This window comes from Pelodiscus sinensis, chromosome 26 (assembly GCF_052426305.1).
Source record: "Pelodiscus sinensis isolate ZL-2025 chromosome 26, ASM5242630v1, whole genome shotgun sequence".
NCBI lineage: Eukaryota > Metazoa > Chordata > Testudines > Trionychidae > Pelodiscus > Pelodiscus sinensis.
Window position 1 is genome coordinate 7,587,186 of NC_143077.1, and position 20,355 is coordinate 7,607,540.

General features: G+C 54.5%; 1 protein-coding gene across 2 annotated transcripts in view; it reads right to left on the minus strand.

The window, feature by feature from the left end:
• The window catches only part of DLGAP3 (DLG associated protein 3), a 160,510-nt gene that overhangs the window by 26,450 nt on the left and 113,705 nt on the right, over positions 1-20,355 (minus strand). For both annotated transcript variants that reach the window (XM_075909188.2, XM_075909190.2), the window contains exon 2: positions 5,660-6,728. In XM_075909188.2, the coding sequence (XP_075765303.2) occupies positions 5,660-6,670 (1,011 nt within the window). In that variant the 5' untranslated portion in view covers positions 6,671-6,728. The remainder of the gene's footprint in view (positions 1-5,659; positions 6,729-20,355) is intronic.

The window sequence follows — 20,355 nt, forward strand, 5'->3', positions numbered from 1 at the left end:
CAGCTGCAGGCCCAGGCAGAGTGGGGTGCATGGGTGAGGTTGGTGCTTTGGGGTTCAGAGAGGCTCTGCCCTGTCTCCCTGCCCCTGGGACCTGGGAGCAGAGCCAGCTCGCTTGCCACATGCTCTGCCCCCGGGACGGGACGGGAGCCACAGGCCCAGAGCAGCCTGGGAGCCTGACAGCGCGCAGTGGATAGAGCCGGCTGCAGCCAGGGGGAGCCTGCGCAGGCGCTAGGCAAGTTTCCCTTCCACTCTGCTGCCGCACCTCAAACCTGGCCCACAGCCCCCGGCTCCCACACAGCTCTGCCGGTGCCCCTCAGTCCTCACCCACCATCTCCTCAGCTGGGGACCTGGTGCTGGGGTATCAGAGGCAGCAGCACAGGGTGGGGGGGAGGCAAGGGCTTTCCCTGCATCCCCCAGCTCCCACCTGCCCCCCCCCCCCGTCCGTGCTGCTGCCTCTGAGGGAGGCAGCAGCTGGGGGGAGGAGGCGGCTCCACAGACATCCAGCGACGCATTAAGATGCATGTTCACACACTGCCTCTCTCCAGGCCACTCCTCATTAGAGCTGAGCACTCGCTGATCAGGCCTTTTGGGCTCTGGCTCCCTCTGCGAGCCGAGGACCCCGGCTCCTTCTCGCTCTTTGAGTGGCTGTGATTAGCCCCAGCGCCAGGGATGGGATGTGCGGAGCCGGGGGCCCCAGCGCCTTCGGAGCCGGCAGAATCCCTCCCTTTTTGTAAATAATCATCTGACTTTGTGCCGTTGGTGGACAAAGTCAAATGCTTTTAGTGCCGCCCGTCTCTCCTCTCGTCGCCCGCCTCAAGGCACTGGGCCACCAGGCATTGTGGGAAAGCAGGGGAGAGCCAAGCCCATGGGGAACAGAGCAGCAGGAAGGGGCCGCTTCAGCCTCGCGCGGCCCTGGAGAAGAGTAACACGCAGCCTCCCGCTGGGCTCCCTCTCCGTCGAACTCTCCTGCCCGACAAAGGTCCCCTCAGGGTGCGTCCACACTGCATTGGCATTGCAAACCCAGGGCTGTGGGCCCGGCTTGGGGACGCGGTGCCTCCACTTGGCCTTGTGAACCAGCTTTTACCACTGCGGGGCCCGAGTCTCCCAGTACACTGCACGGCCCTTCGGACTCAGGGCTGCGAAATGGCAGCGGAACGGCGTCTCGACAGGCCTCGGGCTCAGACTCACTCCCAGCAGGTCTGAGGATGGGTCAGACTGATTTGTGTGTGGACAGAAGGTGGGGGGGGGAATGTGGCTGAAACCAGAGCCAGAGCCCAGGCTAAACGTGCTGGGTAGACATGCCCTTCGGGGCCTACACCAGGCCTCGCCCTTCCCCAACCCCACCAGGGAACTGTCATCAAAGAGCAGCCCTGTTCCCAGGAGCAACCCACCCCCAGTATCCCCCCCCACTGGTTCATCCGTGGGTGGGTGGTGCCGGCTATAACCCCTGCGGAAGTGGGAGGAGAGCAGGCTGGGTTATTTAGGGGAGCAGGGAAGCGCACAGCTACTGCACACAGCACCCTGGGCTCTGCTCGGAGCCCCTGCTGCAGCGAAGACTCAGGCAGATGCAGGAAGAGTTGCCCTGGCTGGGTGAAAGGGGGCGCTTTCCTCAGTCGCAGCACGGCGCCTGCGCCCCAGCCTGGCACTAGGGGGCGCTATGCCACCAGCAGGCCATGGGAAACCAAGGGCTTGAACTTTTGTCCTCGATATTTAACTCGTATCCCCAAAGTCCCTCCAGTCCCTTCTCTATACCTTCCCTCTACAATCCCCTCTCCTTCCACCAGCAGGGGCTGAAAGGCACACGCCCAGGCCCGGCTCCGGGGAGGCCCATGGGAGCATAAGACCAGTTGCAAGAATTGAACCCACAACCCTCCCAGGGCCCTATCTGACCGGCCAGCCTGGCCTTTGAAATACAAGGCGCAAGGCCTGGTCCTGGTGCCAGCCTGTCATAGTAACGCCTGGTAGCCGCTGCAAGGCTCCATACACCAAGTGGCCAGGCCAGCCCATCCCCCTGGTCTTGGGGCTGCCCCAGCACAGAACACAAGGTGCTCCGCCTCTGCCTGTCGCTGCCTCACCCAGGAAGCCGCGGAGCAGCTCTCAGGAACTGGGGCAGGCTGGGGGATCACTCAGCAGAGCCTGAGGCCAAAGCCCTGAAGCGCAGCGCTTCCCTACGGATGGTGGGACAGGACCGTAGATGCATTTATCACATGCGGGGACCGATTCTGCCACCATGGAGAGGGAAAGGGAGGGCAAGCTAGGAGGAGCAAGAAGCTGGGACCCAAGCCAGCCCTTAGACCCCGTCCCCCCACACGAACCCGAGGACAGCATGAGCTATGGATATCCATGCCACACAGCAGGGAGAGGGCTAACCCTGGCTCCACTCTTTGCCCCCTCTCCCATTCCTGTGGGACTATATCGAGACAGACAGACCCACTGACCTGCCTCGCTGCCTATGCCCCGGCTCTGCCCTGGGGAAGCTGAGGGGGCAACTCTCTGAACCAGCCATGGCCCAGGAGTCCTGTGAAAGCAGCAAGGCCCCAATCCGAACCCTCCGCTCCAGCTGCCAGCGCAGGCGGGTGTACTTGGCCGGAGGAAGAGGGGGTTCGGCAGAGACCAGCTCTCAGGAGGACACCTTGGACAGCGGGGAGCTGGCAAGCTGAGCACTCACTAGCCCACAGCCCCTGTGGGGCGCTTCTGTGAGGGCGCGTGGGTGATGCTGAGCGTGGGCCCCACCGCTACGAATCGCGGCAGAGAACTCAGACCCTCTGTGCCCTCTCGGCCAGCAAGTCCAGTCGCCCTCTCTGCCTCCCACCGGGTCTCTGGGAACCCCTGGCACAAGGGGGTGCAGTGTGGCTGGCCGCTTGCAGTCACTGAGGGTCACCCTTGTCCCCCTAGTGCCAGGCCATCCCGGGCAATCCCCGTTTATCTTCCAGAAATCAGGGTTCAGCGGGAGACTCTACTCCTCGCTTCCCACCACATTACCGGGTGCTCCCGGGACGGCCGTACTGCTTAGCGGTGGCCGCCAAGCTCCGGGCCCAGCGTGCTGGGTGCTGTACGGACCCACCGTGAGAGACAGCCCCCGCTCTCCAAGGTGAATAGACGGGGGGGGGGGGGGTGCCATATCACATTCACACCAAGAGCACTGAGGCACAGAGAGGCTAAGCCAGGTCACACGGGATGCCTGGGGCAGAGGCAGGAGTGGAAGTCCCATTTTCGGACCCCAGCTGATAGCCTGAATCCTGAAGCACAAGCCCTCCCTCCCCCGCCTTCCTGCCCCTCCCCCATCCTTCCTCTGCCCCCGCCTGCTACCCGGACAAGTGCAGCTGAGACAGCTGCTGGGACAGACCTCACCACCAGCCCCGGGGCCCGATCAATAGCTGCTAATCATTCAGTGGGGGGAGGGGCGGAAGCAAGCAGGCAGTGGGAGAGGCGGGCAAGATGCCTCTGGAAGTGACGAGGGAGGGGGGAGCCAGCTGGGGAGTGACCTTCCCAAAGTCAGCCCCGTTTCACCGGGGAGCGAGGCGACCGCCACTTCGCTGGACAAACGCTTGCTTTGCAGCGGCCGCCGTGACGCCTGCTCTTCCGACCAGGAGTCGGGGCTCCTGCTGCCGGCTCTCTGTGGGCCGTACGCTTCGAGCCGTGCGGGGCGAAGTAATGTCGTTCTTTGGCCCAGCTTCTGTGGGTGAGAGAGACGCTCTCGAGCTCCCCAGAGCTCTTCCTCAGGTCACCCCGAGTGACTTTGGACAGGTCCTTTTCCCCGCTCCGTGCCTCAGTTTCCCAGGGTCGAGCAGCACCCACCAAACCCTACCGGGTGTGAGGCTCTGCATGGGGCCCTGGCGTCCAGGGGTGAAACTGTGCCAAGATTTGCACAGGGCGCCACCTAGCAATGCCCTCCCTCTCATCTCATCACCACAGGATGCTTGGCTGGACCCATGGTCATCTGAGGCCCCTGGAACACCCTCCAGCCTAGAACAGGGAGAGCCCCACTCTCTGTGCAACTGGGAGGAGTCGGGCAGGAATGTTTTCTCTTTGTGCCACTTGGTCACATGCGGAAACGGGGAGGAGGGGGGACTGCCCGGCACGACAAGGAGACGCAGAGAGGGCTGGCTGGCCTGGATCCTTTCCGGGACGGAAGCCCCCTCCTGGGCAATCCGGAGCCTCAGCCAAGTGGATCCAAGCAAGGCCTGGGCGGCCTGGACTCCGGAGAGCAGGCAGGACGACCACAAAACCGAGGCCGAGCGGCAGGATTGGCACCCAGCACAAAACGCTGCCCGGGCGTGGGGGTGGCACAGGGCGTGTGGGGGTTGGCGAGGGTGGACCGCAGGGGTGGTGTGTGCTGGGACTGGGGCGGGGGAGGTTTGGGTCCAGCCCTGCATAGGGATGGAGGGCGGATAGTTCAGGCCAGCATTGGGTGTCTGGCTCTGGACGTGGCTGGCTCTGTCGCTTGGAAGCAGGTGAACCCCCCCCCCCCCCCAGTGAGTTCAGCCCGGGAAGGAGCTGGCGAGAAGGGACCGTCCCCTTCGGACCCACAACCCCAACTTTCCCCTGGGCCTCTCCCCACCTCCCGCCCTGTTCACGCCCCGGCTCTCCGTGCAAGGCCAGGCTTTTGCCCATAGGTGGCAGCAGCCCGCTGGACCTGCGGCTCCCAGCCCCGAGTCCCAGGTGCCAGCTGCACAGGGACGCGCCAGCGTCTCACGGTTCCCTCGCTCTCCCTGCTGCAGCCGCAGCCCAGTGCTGTGTCTCAGCCCCCTCTGTGCTCCCCTCCGCACAGCTGCCCTCCTGCCACGCTTCGGGGTGGGGAGCTTGCCCCCGGCTGTCCCCGGCTGTGGGGTGGTGCCAGGGCCCGGAGGCACCACACTTCTGTGCAACATCACACAGAGACAGCTCCGGGGTTAAGGCTGGGGGGACCCTGCCCTGCCGGCCGCCAGCCCACGGCTCCGGGCTCACAGAGGGGTTTGCGAGTCACACGGGGGGTTGTGTACACGGGGAGGAGAGACACGGGCAGCGGGGCATCCGGGCGAAAGGAACGGGCTTTGTACGAAGCTCAGGCCCCAGTGTCCGGCCCAGGAAGAAGAGCCTGTGGGCTGAGGAGGTGAAGGCCCCTGACAGAGCTCACGGAGCACCCAGAGACTTGTCTGCACTGGGGTATTTCCCCCAGGCGTTCCCATGGCAGCCAGCCCCAGCGAGAAGGGAGAGCCAGCCAGCTCTCCGCAGGGCGGATGACAGTCACCCTCTGCGCGAGAGCAGAGCTAGTGACTTCTAAACCGGGGTGGGGAACCTAAGGCCCAGGGGCCGGATGCAGCCCCCGGCTTGCCTGGATCCGGCCCCCAAGGCTCAGGGGCCTCCCCAGCATTGGGGAGCCTGTGCTGGTGCGCCTCTCCCCCAGCCACCCCACTGCAGGGGTGGAGCACACAAAATCTACTAGCCCAGCCCCCCGCCCGAGGCTCTGCTGTGCGAGGGGAATGTGGGGAGCATCTTTGTCCTTCAGTACGGCCCCCGTCTGATTTTTCTGTGGGTCAACGGCCCCCGACACAAAACGGGTTCCCCACCCGAGTTCTAGACACTGCAGCCAGGCTGTGTGGGAGCCAAAAATTAACACCTGCAGGCTTTAGCGTCCCTCCCCCGGTCTGCTTTCCCCCCTCCCCAACGCACGCCTCACCTGAAGGTAATGGTAGCCTCTGTCTTTGGCCTTTGCCTCCGGAAGGGCCAAGCCTTTGTCCTGGCTGCCTCCCGAGCTGGGATACGCCTCCCGGGCTTGGCTGACCGTCATGGTGTGCCAGGCACTCCTCTTCAGAGTCTGGCCGTCCAGCGACATGGACATGCCGGCACAGGCCAGGCACTTGCCCTCCCCCCCGGTCTTGAGACTCTTCAAGCTCAAGTCTCTGAAGGCACTTTTGGGCGCGTCCATGCAGTACTGGGTGGCCTGGTCCACGGCGTGCCGGCCAGACACCATGTAGCTGCTGTCGCTGTCCAGGTTGTCATCAGAGCTCCACCAGCCCATCATCTTGGGCCGGTGCCGGGAGTCCAGCTTGCGGTCTTTGCTCTTGCTCCGCTTGCCATGCCGGGACTGGTGGTGGTGGTGATGGTGGTACCCGTCCCCCCGGCCCTCCGCCTTGGTGCCGTTGTACTCCCGCTTGGCCGGCGCCTCCAGGGAGTGAGACTTGGCGAAGAGCTTCTGGACGGAGTGGACCAGGTGGCGGATGCGGCTGGGGCTTTCGCTGCGCTGCTCCGTGGTGCTGGCCCGCTGGTACTGCAGCGTGTGGAAGCCGTCATGGTGCAGCGGCAGCTGCTTCTCAAACTGGTCCAGCAGGTTGGGGGGCAGGCGGTTGATCTTGCTGGAGGGGTGGGTGGCCGCCATGCACTCGTCACAGGAGTCGTACTGCGGCAGCGGGTGGTGCATCCTGGGGAAGGTGCTGCTGCTGCTGGCGGAGAGCGGCTCGCTCAGGCTCAGCGGCCCGCCCGAGCACTCGGCGGGGATCCCGGGGCTCCGAGAGGGGCAGTAGCGGTGGTCCAAAGAACAAGACTCGCTGGGGCTGAGGAGGAACGACTGCCTGGATTCCTGGCCGTGGCGGATATAATCCAGGGGCTGGTCACAGTCCTCCGGGATGCAGTGACAAGGATGCCCTGTGGAGCTTTGTGATTGGCTGCGCTCCCCATGGTAGCCCTTCATGGTGTCAGAACCCGGCACAGAACTTCCTCATTCTGCCGGGTTCTCCCTGCGGGGTCCCCTGCGGAGACAGGACAGACATGTGAGCCCTCGCCCGTCCCACGCGCGTGTGGGCAGGTTTCGGAGCCCTGCCTCTTTTTGCCCCTGCAACCCGCCCCTAGGGAGGACTGCCGGTGGCGTCGCCTTTCTAAATAAGCACAATTCACGCGCCAGCTCGACAGCTGGCGTGGGTCAACCCAGCTCTTCCGACTTGGCTGGAACTGCACCCGTCTACACCAGCCGAAGAGCGGGCCCTCTGAGTCTAAAAACCCGACGGCACCTGCCAATCAAGTCTGAAATGGCGGCAGAATGGTGGGGGCTGAAAAGGGAGTCCCAGGTAAGGCAGGTCTGTGAGTCAAGCCCAAAGCTCTGCTCATGGGCAGAGTCAGCACAGGACACCTGTTCCAGTTCACCAAAACCAGGAATAATTAGAATTAGGAAAGGGACAGAGAAAAGTAACCAAAATGATCAGGGGGGTGGCCCAGCTCCCATATGAGGAGGAATTAAAAAGACAGACTGCTCAGCTTGGAAAAGAGATGATCGAGGGGGATATGATAGAGGACTAGAAAATCAGGAATGGTGGAGAGAAAGCGAATAAGGAAGGGTTATTTACCCCTTCACACAACATATGAACCATGAATCACCCAATGCAATGAATAGGTAGCAGACTTAAAACAAACCAAAGGAAGCATTTCTTCACACAATGCAAAGTCAACCTGTGGAACTCCTTGCTAGGGGATTTTGTGGAACACAATAGTATGACTGGGTTCAAAGAAGAATTAGGTAAGTTTGCAGAGGATAGGTCAATATAGTCAGAGACACAAGCCTGATTGTCCCTAAGCCTCAGACTGCTAGAAGCTGGAACAGGACAACAGTGGGATGAATCTTTCAATAAATTGTCCAGGTCTGTTCATTCCCCCTGAAGCTTTGGAAGACAGAACACTGGGCTAGTCTGACCCAGGAGGGACTTTCCTGTAGTCTAAAGGACTCTGAGATTCAAAATCTGGCTTCACTCCCCCTCAGAATAAACCTGAACATTTCTTTGCAAAACAAATGTTTCAAAACAGAAAAGTGGTTTGGGTCAAGTGAACCATTGCCCTGTGATTTTGGTTTTGGCCCAGGTGCTACGATCAAGCACATCTGAACCCGAAATAAACTATCCAAAGGAAAAGTTGTTTCAAGTTCATTCCAACATGTCCAACAGGTCATTTCAGCCGTGTTGGAATATCTTCACCCGCCCTCTCGCCCCCAGGGTTTTCTTCCTAGCTGAAATGTGGATTGTAAATGTTTTGCTTGAATCCCAACTGCCCTGACTGGTGGAAAATGGTTCCGCATTTTTCCACCCAGCTCTGCTCACATGGCTCATAATGGGCTGAAATAAGGAGTCGGGGGGAGGGGGGAAGAGAGAGAGAAAGGGCCCGCTGTGCTCTGAAATCTCACTCCATTCTCATTCTACCTGCAGATCTTCAATCAAGCTGCCCAAATGGCACTTCTGCCGTGTTCCAGTGGAGGTTACAGAGGTATTTATAGAAGCTACCTTGAAACCTCAGGAACCTATCAGTCCATTTATCAAAGCGCCTGCAGTTCCCCATTCAAGGCAGGCGAACAATAAGAAGAAAGAAATGGAGCAAAAAAAAAAAAAAGTTAAATTGTACCCAGGGTATTTTATTCAACAGGAAGCTCAAGCCAAACGGCCTGGCTCCTCTAACAGGCTGTCTTGTGGGCTCTGAGCCATGAACTAAACAGTCTCCCCAGGATTGCAGAGACCCTGCCATTTCGCTCACATTGTTTTTTTTTTAAATTATTTCCTTATATGTTTGTGAGGGACTGGCATGAGCCAGCACTGGTTGGGGCTTTAGCGTTAGGGTTAACCTTAAGCTGTTAGCCAAGCATTGCGTTCCGTTCTCCCGGCTGCTCGGAACAGCTGCTCCATACCACACCCAGGGGTTACCATTAGAAAGCTGTTTGTCTCAGTCTCTCAGAATCAGCGAAGTACTAAAGACCAATTTGTGCAGCGTACAGCTATGCTGCAGTAAGCTGAGCTGTTTCCAACGCGGCCATGCTTGCCACGGCTGGGCCAGCCCAGACCTAGGACGAGAGACCCTCTTGGAAAGAAAAAGGTCTCAGAGGGGTAGCTGTGTTCGTCTGTAACTTTAAAAATAACAAGTAGTCCTGTGGCACCTGAGGCTATGTCTACACTATAAGGTTTTGGCGCAAAAACCAGCACAGAGTCCGGCAAGTGTGTTTTTGTGCAAAAAAAATACAGTAAATCGACAGGACAGAAGGCTTTTGCTGGTAGACTTATTCTTCTCCCCACAAGGAATAACTTCTTTTCGCGCTACAGCTCTTGCACAAAAAGGCAAGTATGGATACTCCGCAGGGGTTTCTTGTGCAAAAAGAGTCTATCAGAAAAAGCACAGGTGCTCTGATGGCCATTCTGTGAAAGGCCATCAGAGATTTCTTGTGCAAGAGCATCCCTGCAGTGTGGATGCTTTCTTGCACAAAAGCACATCGCTTTTGCGATGAGCTTTTGAGGTGTGGACGCGCTTTTGTACAAGAAGTTTTTGCAGAAGGTCTCTTTGGCAGAAAGCTTCTTGCACCAAAACTCTGCAGTGTAGACAAAGCCTTCGAGACTAACCAAAATAAATAAACTTCATCTGAAGAAGTGAGTTGTACCCACGAAAGCTCATGATACCATCTTCCACGGGTTTTGTTGGTCTTTAAGTTGCCGCAAGACTATTGTTTTTTAAGTTTTTCCAAAATAAATAGGATCATGAGCTTTTGTGGACAAGACCCACTTCATCAGATGAGTTGAAATGAAAATAACAGAATCCAAGCTATAGATATAGATATAGATATAGATATAGATATAGATATAATAGCAAAAGAAGTGCATGTCAATTGTAGGACCTGTGTTAATGAAGCTAATTAAGTGGGCTGGATGTGTTCCATTCATAGAATCATAGAATCATAGGACTGGAAGGGACCTCAAGAGGTCATCAAGTCCAGCCCCCCGCCCTCAAGGCAGGACCAAGCTCCGTCTATACCATCCCTGACAGATGTCTATCCAACCTGTTCTTAAATATCTCCAGAGAGGGAGATTCCACCACCTCCCTTGGCAATTTATTCCAATATTTGACCACCCTGACAGTTAGGAATTTTTTCCTAATGTCCAATCTAAACCTCCCCTGCTGCACTTTAAGCCCATTACTCCTTGTCCTGTCCTCAGTAACCAAGAGGAACAAATTTTCTCCTTCCTCCTTGTGACACCCTCTTAGATATTTGAAAACCGCTATCATGTCCCCCCATTCATAGCTTTTCATGTGCAAATGCGGAGGTCAATGGCAGGGGAAATTTGGCTTTGTAGTGCATTAACTGGTTAATGTCTTTATTCACATCAAAGGCTACCTCCTGGAAGAGGCAGGGCGTAAGAGGACATGGTGATGAGTCACTAGGGGGTACCGTGCCATGTTGACGCCACACTGATTCCAATGCCCCGGCATTCCTGCTAAAAATAACACTCCAGTATTCTGCCCAAAGCAATGAGCTCCTGTAGTAGTACTACTGGGAGATGCAATGCTTTGGATACCTCCTGTTGCATGAGGCATTGTGCTGCTGGAGGTGCCATCTCATGGCTGAGATATAAACCAAGGTCTTGGCCCCATGTCAACATTAACAATTGACCCCATGTCCTGATCAAACTGAATAGCTATAGTCTACCTCCTGCCATTCTCCTTGCAGTTCCAAGTGGATTTGGGAACTTCCTTCATTTCCTGTCCTAAATCGAAGAGTAATGTTGTAGAGCACTGTTAAACAGCGACCGTGTTCCAACCTAGAGGCAGCTGCATGGCGATGGAGTAAAAGGCAGGACCCACAGGGGCACCTTGTGAAGTGTGTAGGGTGAACGGTGCAGCATGTGTATGCATTTCTACCCTGACTCGCAACCAGGAGGATCCCAAAGCACTTTTCAGATCACTCACAGCAGTCTGTGAAACAGAACATGGCATTTGTTTGGTAATAATCACTCCCAGCTTTCATGCATCAAGTTCCATCAGTAAATCTCAAAGTTCTTTGCAAAGGGGGGTCAGCACCATGATCCCCATTGAACGGACGTGGAAACTGAGGGATGGGGAGGAGTAAGTTATGCAAAGTGCCCCCACAGGCCGGTAGCAGAGGCAGAACTCAGGTCTGAGTCCCAAGCCAGCATTCCAGCCACTAGGCACTACTGTCTCCTTATAGCACACAGGCATTTAGGCGTGCGCAGTATCTTGAGAGGCAGTGTGGGCTGGAGGGTTGGAAATCCACAGGCCCTCAATCTAACGCTGGACTTGGGCAACATGCATCACCTCCCTGCCTCAGTTTCCCCATTTGCAGTTTGGGGAAAATAATGCTCCTTCACAGGGCTTAATAGAGGTCTAGTGTTTTCAACATATCCAGTGCTCTATATGCTAAGCTTCATTAGAAGCTGAGGGGCAGGATACCCCTTACGAAGAATATTTAGGGAAGCAGAATGCAATTATATGATAAAGTTAACCTAATCTTATGCCCCTTGGCATATGAGTGGGGCATAAGATTAGGTTAACTTTTATCATTCCATGGGGCTCTTTAATGATCACAAGCTGGGAGAGGTTGATTTTTACATCCCATCCCCCCTTACACCAAATTAGGACTCTATGCTCAAATGGACTCTACTGATACCAAGCTGGGAAGAGTTGCATTGAAGGACAGGGTCATCGTTAAAAATGATCTGGACAAACTAGAGAAATGGTCTGAGGTAAATAGAATGAAGTTCAATAAGGATAAATGCAAAGTGCTCCACTTAGGAAGGAACAATCAGTTTCACACATACAGAGTGGGAAGCGACTGTCTAGGAAGCAGTCCTGTTGAAAGGGATCTAGTGGTCATAGTGGACCACAAGCTAAATATGAGTCAGCAGTGTGACACTGTTGAAAAAAAGCAAACATCATTCAAGGAGGCATGAACAGGAATGTTGTGAGCAAGACATGAGAAGTCATTCTTTTGCTCTACACTGCACGGATTAGGCCTCAGCTGGAGTACTGTGTCCAGTTCTGGGCACCACATTTCAAGAAAGAGGTGGAGAAATTGGAGAGGGTCTAGAGAAGAGCAACAAAAATGATGAAAGCTCTAGAAAGCATGACCTATGAGGGAAGACTTAAAGAACTGGGCTTGTTTAGTTTGGAAAAGAGAAGACTGAGAGGGGACATAAGACCAACTTTCAAGTATCTAAAAGGTTGTTACAAGAAGGAGGGAGCAAAATTATTCTCCTTGATCTCTGAGGACAGGACAAGAAGCAATGGGCTTAAACTGCAGCAAGGGAGGTTTATGTTGGACATTAGGAAAAACTTCCTGTCAGGGTGGTTATGCACTGGAATAAATTGCCGAGGGGGGTTGTGGAATCTCCATCACTGGAGATATTTAAGAGCAGGTTAGATAGGCACCTGTCAGGGATGGTGTAGCTGGTGCTTGGTCCTGCCATGAGGGCAGGGGACTGGACTTGATGACTTCTTGAGGTCGCTTCCAGTTCTAGTGTTCTATGATCCTGTGGTGCCCAGAGGCCTCGCAGCCGAGTACCAACTGAGCTTGAAACTACTCAGCCAATAGTTCCCCAAAGGGAAGCACCATGCAAGGTTGAGTAGCAGGGCTAGATATCGCCAGCAAAGTAGTAGGGAAGGCAGAAATTTCCCAAAGCAGTAAAACTGTGAGGAAATATAGTCTGATGGCTCCATCGCTGAACTGGATTCCAGATCTCAGCTCCTTGGACAAGTCATATCGTTTCTCAGCACTCACGAATCCTGCGTATTTCACTCAAGAGCTGCCGGGGGAAGGGGAGGGGAACTTTTCCCCACTCTGAAATATTTTCCAGTAGCACCCGAGGGAGGGGAAGTGGCTTGGTCAAACTTAGCAACCTTCCTGCTTCTTTTCTCCCCTTCCCCCTTTTGCAATGATTACTTCTAGCAACTCATGAAAAAATAAAAACACCCTCTTCAGAGACACGGGAAACAAGGTCACCTTGTTCCTCTCGCAGATCTCCCAGGGCTTGGTGGATGTGGGAGCCTAGAGAACACAAATCATCGTTTAATTACTAATAAATATTAAACCACCTCTTTAAAGGGGCAGAAAGAGAGACACCAGCCTCTGCAGGAATGGGCTGGCCAGGTGGAGACAAGGTCAATCGCTTATGAAGATACTCTTACTTAAGAATGGTCAGAATGGGTCAGAGCAAAGGTCCATCTAGCCCAGTGTCCTGTCTTCCACAGTGGTCAATGCCAGGTGCCCCAGCGGGAACTAACCAAACTGGTAACCATCAAGTGATTCCTCCCCTGTCACCCATTCCCAGCTTTTGACAAACAGAGGCTAGGGACCCCATCCTTGCCCATCCTGGCTAATAACCGTTGATCAACCTACCCACCATGAATGTATCTAGCTCTTTTTTGAACCCTGTTAGAATCTTGGATGTCACAACATCCTCTGGCAAGGAGTTCCACAGGTTGACTGAGATGGGTGAAGAAAATCTTCCTTTTGTTCCTTTTAAACCTGCTACCTATTAATTTTATTTTGGTAAGCTCTAGTTTTTGTGTTATAGGAGCAAGTAAATAACTTTTTCTTATTACTTTCTCCACACCAGTCATGATTGTATAGACCTCTATCATATCCCCCCTTATTCTTATCGGCTACGTCTAGACTCTAGACTGGCATGATTTTCCGCAAATGCTTTTAACGAAAAAGTTTTCCGTTAAAAGCATTTGCGGAAAAGAGCATCTAGATTGGCACGGACGCTTTTCCGCAAAAGCACATTTTCGCAATTGAGGCTTTTTTGTGCAAAACAAATCTGAGCTGTCTACACTGGCCCTTTTGCACAAAAGGACTTGTGCCCGAACGGGAGCAGCATAGTATTTCCGCAAGAAGCACTGATTTCTTACATGAGATCGTCAGTGTTCTTGCGGAAATTCAAGCGGCCAGTGTAGACAGCTGGCAAGTTTTTCCGCAAAACAGCTGCTTTTGCGGAAAAACTTGCCAGTCTAGACACAGCCTTCCTGTCTCATTCGCTATCCCTTTTTGAATGACTCCTAACATTCTGTTTGCTTTTTCGACCGCTGCTGCACATTGAGTGGATGTTTTCCGAGAAACTCTTCAACCGTTCAGTGTGTGTGGTGCCACCCAAAAGAACAAGTCGGACAAATCATGGAATCACAGGGTTAGAAGAGACTTCAAGAGGTCATCGAGTCCAACCCCTGCTAAAAGGAGGTTGCAATTCAGATGCAACAAGAACATTTTTTTTATAATGGCTTTTTAAAGTTGTTGGAAGTGTCTTGACTCGGCTGTTTTGTGGGGCTATAAAAATGAAACGCAGTGTGTGCCGGCAGTGAGCATAGTCCCACACACAGGTCTGTTGATCACTTTTAGTCCTGATCCACAACCCCGCCTGTTATTCCAGTCCGGAGCTCCCTACCACAGCTCTGCCAATGCTCCTTCCCCCAGACCAGGGACTCTCCTGGCTATTCCAGCCTTGGCTTCCCCATACAGCTCTTCCAGTAGAGCCCTGCAAATTGGCAGATATCCGTGGGATCCACATGTGTGGATGTGGATAGCTGCAGTTCGTTTTTTCAGCCATCGGTGTAGATGTGGTTACAAATAGGCTGTGTCTACACTGGCAAGTTTTTCCGGAAAATCATCTGATTTTCCGGGAAAACTTGCCAGCTGTCTACACTGGCCGCTTGAATTTCCAGAAAAGCACTGACGATCTCATGTAAAATCATCAGTGCTTTTCCGGAAAAACTATGCTGCTCCCGTTCGGGCAAAAGTCTTTTTCTGAAAGACTTTTGCCCAAAAGGGCCAGTGTAGACAGCACAGTACTGTTTCTGCAAAAAAGCCCCGATCACGAAAATGGCGATCGGGGCTTTTTTGCGGAAAAGCGCGTCTAGATTAGCCACGGACGCTTTTCCGCAAAAAGTGCTTTTGCAGAAAAGCATCCTGCTAATCTAGACGTGCTTTTACAAAAATGCTTTTAACAGAAAACTTTTCCGTTAAAAGCATTTTCGGAAATTCATGCCAGTGTAGATGTAGCCATATTGTATCTAGAACCCGGAACGTGTGCAGATATCCACTTGATAGCCATGGGTAGCCGCATCCGCAGCTGTCAATGCGGATCTCCACAGCTCATTTTTGTGGATATGGATGCGGAGGCAGTTACAAACATTGTATCCACGAAGGGCTCTATGTGCCAGGGCCCTTCAATCCTGCACAATCCCATTCTTTATCGGCTCAAGGGCTCCCTGTCCCCAGAGCAGCAAACCATAGACTGAAAGCTACAGGGAGCCATCAGGACAGGTCCAGTCTGATCAATAACCCTGCTCATTCGTTTGACTTGTGAATATGCAGAACCTGGGAGTGAAATGTTAATGTCATTTTAATCTCAAGGGAACCAGCTCCGCCTATGAGCCTATAAGGCCATGTCTTCATTGCTGCAGAGATTGATCTTTTGGTGTTCAATTTAGTGGGTCTAGTTAAGACCCTCTAAATCAAACGCTGAAGGTGGCTTCGGTCAGCCACAGTCGTGGGGAGTAAGGGAAGCCGATAGGAGAGTTTGCTCCCATCAAACTCCCTCTGTGAAGACGGCGCCAAGCTCAACTTAAGGTAAGCCGACTCCAGCTACATAGGTTACATAGCTGGAGTTGCGTACCTTAGCCTGACCTCCCGGGTCTAGTGTAAACCTGCTCTAAGCTGCTGAGCTGAGGAGCCAAAGAGGCCTGAAACAGGGTTGAAACACAGACCCTGGGACCATCTCCAGCTCGGCTGGCTCAGAAGCCAGACATTCGTGCTTCTGAAAGGATAGTGATAAATCAGACAGGGCTCAGAAAAGTGCAACGAGAAAGCTGCCCCCCTTCCCAGCGAGAGCCGGGAGAAGCGCCATCGATTCAGTGTATCCAAGAGAAGGTTAAGAGGTGACGTGATCACGGTCTCCGAGCCGCTGCCTGGCCGAGAAATCTTGCAGAGCAGCGGGCTCTTTAAGCAAGCAGCAAAAGGCAGCGTGCGACTCAATGGCCAAAAGCCGACGCTAGAGAAATCCAGCTGAGAAATAAGACCGAGGTTTCTAACACCGAGCGCTAATTAGCCATTGGACCCACGTCCCGAGGGAGGCAGTGGAGTTTGCGTCACTTGAAGCTTTTAAATCAAGCGCTACGCTCTCGCTCCACCAACGCAGCGGGCTGGATGCAGGAAGCGCAGGGCGAAGTGCCACGGCTTGGATTAGACAGGAGGGCAGCCGACATGCTCATAAAGCTCCCTTCTGGCTTGAAAATCTATCCCGCTCTGAACGGGAGCAGCAGGGAGAGAGCCCTGGGAAGATGCTTAAAACAGCGGACAATAAGGAAAACAGGGAAGGAAGTGCTAAAAAATGGGGAAGTGAGGCAAACGCAGACTATCTGCCGGCCCCTCTGGTTGGTTCCAGGCGCTCCCTTGAAAGTGCTCAAGCAGGGAGAGCAGCATGGAATTGACATGATCTCTTTCTGTCCCGCCATAACATCCTGCCTCCCAAATGCCAGCAAACACACAATGGGGTCTGCACGGGGGGCGGGGGGGGGGGGGGGAATGCGTGCATATTTTTTTACCTCATTAGAACCCGTCAGAGGGCTGGCTTTGTTATGACTCTAAATGAGGAAATTACTTATTCTCCAGCGTAGCTTGGCTAATTAACGGGTGTCATTAGCAATCTTGTTAGCATAGTCAGCGAGGGCGCCAAGAGCAACCTGTCTTTAAATCATATGTTAAGAAAGGTAGACTGTACTTGAGACAAAGGTAATTGCAAGGGAGGCGGCTCTTCCCGGAGAGAGGGAGAAGGGATGAGGAGAAGCCACTGTCTTCCCTTAGCTGCAGCCACCTTCCTCCGCTGTTTGCGGTAACTTGCGGCAGGAGTTGACTCTGATGCAGGTCAACAGCGTAGCATGAAGGGAAGGGCTCTTAGAAGACATGTAGAGGTAAATTAGAGCTAAATCACAGCACAGAACACAGAGCCGGGACCGGTGGCGGTCAACAAACTTTACAGGACCATGGGAAACTTGGGCACACCCATGATAAGTGAGGCGTAGTGGGGGGCTGTCTGCTCTGCGACCCGGGGTCCCCCACTCTGGGATGGGAGATTCTCACTGACTCTCCCCAATGTGGATTAACCCAGACACCCAGGCTCAGCCTCCCAGGGAGAGAGACAAAGGGAGGAAGGTGGAGACCAGCACCTGGCTGGGGGGCAGGGCTGGAAGCGAGTTTTAGTTTCTGTCTGGAAACATGGAGGAAGCAGCCTAAACTAGGGGGTTGGGATTTAGGGGCCCAGTCTCCCCCATCTCAAGGGAGGCTGAGGCATCCTAGGCCTGGCCCTGTAAGCAGATCACATCTGTGCTGTGCTGTATCCTGGAGAAGCAATAAACTCCCTCTATTCTGCTGGCTGGTGGAGTCTGTTCGTGCCACTATGGGGATGCAGGAGGTGGGGGATCCCCGACGCGCCGTCACAATAAGTGAACATCCAGCTCACTGAAATGATCCCGGACCACGGATGTTGCCGGACCAGAGAGTGCCGGACTAGAGAGGTTCAGCAGTTGTTTGCCGAGATTCAGAGCCACATTGTGGTTCTGAACCAAGCACAGGTTGACACTGGGGATGGGCAAATGGGATCAGAAAACTGATTCCTAATCTGCAGCCAAAATCGAGGCGGAGGGATTCTCAGCTGGTGCAAAATCGGCCCAGATCCACGACCACCACAGCCAACGTGGAGTGGGACTGAGGTGATGGGCAGAGCGGTAGGTGGGGAGCCCAAAGCAAGGTTTGCGGGCAGGGCTGCAGGTCAGGAGTGAGGAGCATGGGTGGAGCTATCTGCCCACGTACCCCGGCTATGCCAATCTCTAGCCAGAGCTTCACCCCTTGCTCTTCCAAGTACTGAATTTTCTCTTTGAATGACACCCCCGTTCCCATGACTTCTCAAGCCAGGAGACTCACATCCACCTTCTGGGGCCAGGAGAAATTGCTCTGTGCCAGGAGGGGGCCTGGCAGAATGACCGGAGGGCAGCGGATTAGATGCCAGGAGATGGACGCTCATGACAGTCCTGGGATCTCCCTGGCTCCCAGCAACGGGGAGCGAGGGCTCTCGATGACAGGGGGCGACAGAACAGGCATGGGAGGAAATGGGGGGACAGGACCACAAACAGCCCAGGAGGCCTCAGGCTGGAATGAAACACCCTAGGAACATGGTGCTAATAAGCTTTTCCACTCGCCTTCCCTCCATCCGCAAGGCTGGGTCATTCAGCGCCGCTTCCCTCCCTCCCAATCCAACTCCTGCTCTAATGAGGCTCCCTAATTGCTCCGTCTGACACTCCCTGGCTGCTGCCTGTGAAAATAAAAGACTGCTGTCCTCCCAGGGGGATGTCGGAGGACTCCGTCACCAGCCCAGGCCTCCTCGCGTGCCCATGCCTGCGCTGCCCATGGAGGGCGCCGGGAGGGGAAGGGGGGCTCCAAGGGAAGGCTTGGAAGATTCCCCCGACATCAACGTGCTGAGTGAACGGACTTAAAAACCTCTAGGGATGGAGATTCCACCCCCTCTCTAGGGAACCCATCCCAGCGCTTCACCACCCTCCTAAGGAAATAGTTTTTCCTAATATCCAACCTAGACCTCCCCCACTGTAACTTGAGCCCATTGCTCCTTGTTCTGTCATCTGTCCCCACTGAGAACAGCCTCTCTCCATCCTCTTTGGAACCCCCCTTCAGGAAGTTGAAGGCTGCTCTCAAATCCCCCCTCGCTCTGCTCTTCTGCAGACTAAAGAAGCCCAAATCCCTCAGCCTCTACTTGTCGATCACGTGCTCCAGCCCCCGAATCATTTTGGTTACCCTCCACTGGACCCTCTCCACTGCGTCCACATCCTTTCTGGAATGGGGGCCCAGAACTGGACACAGTACTCCAGATGTGGCCTCACCAGAGCTGAATAAAGGGGAATAATCACTTCTCTAGATCACCTGGAAATGCTCCTCCTCATGCATCCTAACATGCCATTAATTTATTAACACACGCACATTCCCAGCCGCCGGAGCACACACACTGCCCCCCGGCCATGCAGAATGTCCCATTCTCGGCCGCTGGAGCAGACAAACCTGCCCTTCCTGCCACCATGCAGCAGGTCCCGTTTTCAGCCCCAGCTGCCCCCCCGCCCCAGCCACCCCTGCCACGTTGTAGCCCCGGCCACCGGAGCAGACCACCCCCCACCACACGGCCTTGGCAGGTCCCGACCCTCTGCCCCAGCGGCTCCCTCACCACACATCCCAGCTGGCCCTGCCCCCCAGTGCAGCCGCCTGCCACACTAGTGCTGCTTCATGGCTCTCCAGAGGAGGTGGACGGGGGAAGAATTTTTTGTGCGCGGCCACTCAGGGGCGCACCTTAGCGGGAACTATGCTCAGAGGCACGGTCTGGCCCGGATCCACAGAACAAGGTCATTTAAGCTTTGGATCAGAACCCTCCCGCCATTCAGAATTTGAATTTGGGGATGGAGAGATTTGTGTCTTGGGAGTAAAAGAGCAGCTGCAATGAGTCATCCCCGAGATCAGGGGCTTGGCGGAAACGCGCTGGAATACTTGCATTCAAAATAGGAATCACCTTCTGACAAAGCTACTAATCCGGACCCGGATCCTTGCTAATGATCAGTGTCCCACAGGCAGGAATGCAGCCCTCACCTGATACTACAGATGCTGCAGAAGCAATTAGGAGGCAGGAGGCAGCAAGTAAACTGCGACTCGATTATGAAGGGAAACGTGCAGGCATTCGCTCGCTGGAGAAGCGGGAGGTAGCTGCGATGGAGAGAGAAGCAGCGGAAAGAGACAAAGAAATCCTCCAGCCTCAGCAGCGCTGCTCTGTAAACAGGAAGAAGGCTCCAATCTCTGGAGCTGTCCTCTAGGGCCATTCATGTCCCTTCTGTACAGGTATGATGCCACTTGACAGCAACCGGGGAGGAGGGGCAGTGAAGCAGCATGGCCTAGTGGCTAAAGCCAGAAACTCAAAGCCAAGACGCCTCGGTTCTTCTAGTCCCAACGTGGCCACTTTCCCTGGGCATAGGAAGTGACTGACTCACACCAGTTTTAGCACTAGCCGAGTGAGGATACTATCCATCCACCAAGCAGGCACCTTTCCTGAGAACTGAACCGGGGCGAAAAAATGTTGGAATTTCAGGATTAGCCAGGAGGGGAGGAACCTGTATTCATGGTTTGCCACAAAACATGAGATTTCCATAAAAACAAACTGCTGCCCTCTGTGGGATGGAATCACAATTGTTCCCGCGTGTATCATAAGCCCTGTACTGCTGACAACGAATGGAGATTCTCCATGAGCTCAAGACGTCAGGGCCTTTTGGAACAGTGTAGATAGCCAGTGTGGCAGAGGAGCAGTGATGAATTCGGGGGTGAAAAGCCAACTGAGATAGGAGGGGAAGCTCTCACGGAGGAACAGAGCTGGGAATGGGGGCTGGACTCCAAACCAGATCTCTCCTCTCTGCTTTTAGCAACGGCTCTCTTGTTTAAGTCCGTGTTTGCTGGGGCCTAGCTCCACACAAGGGGTTCCTAGGTGCTACTGTAATCTGGATAATCACCGAGAATAGGAAGCT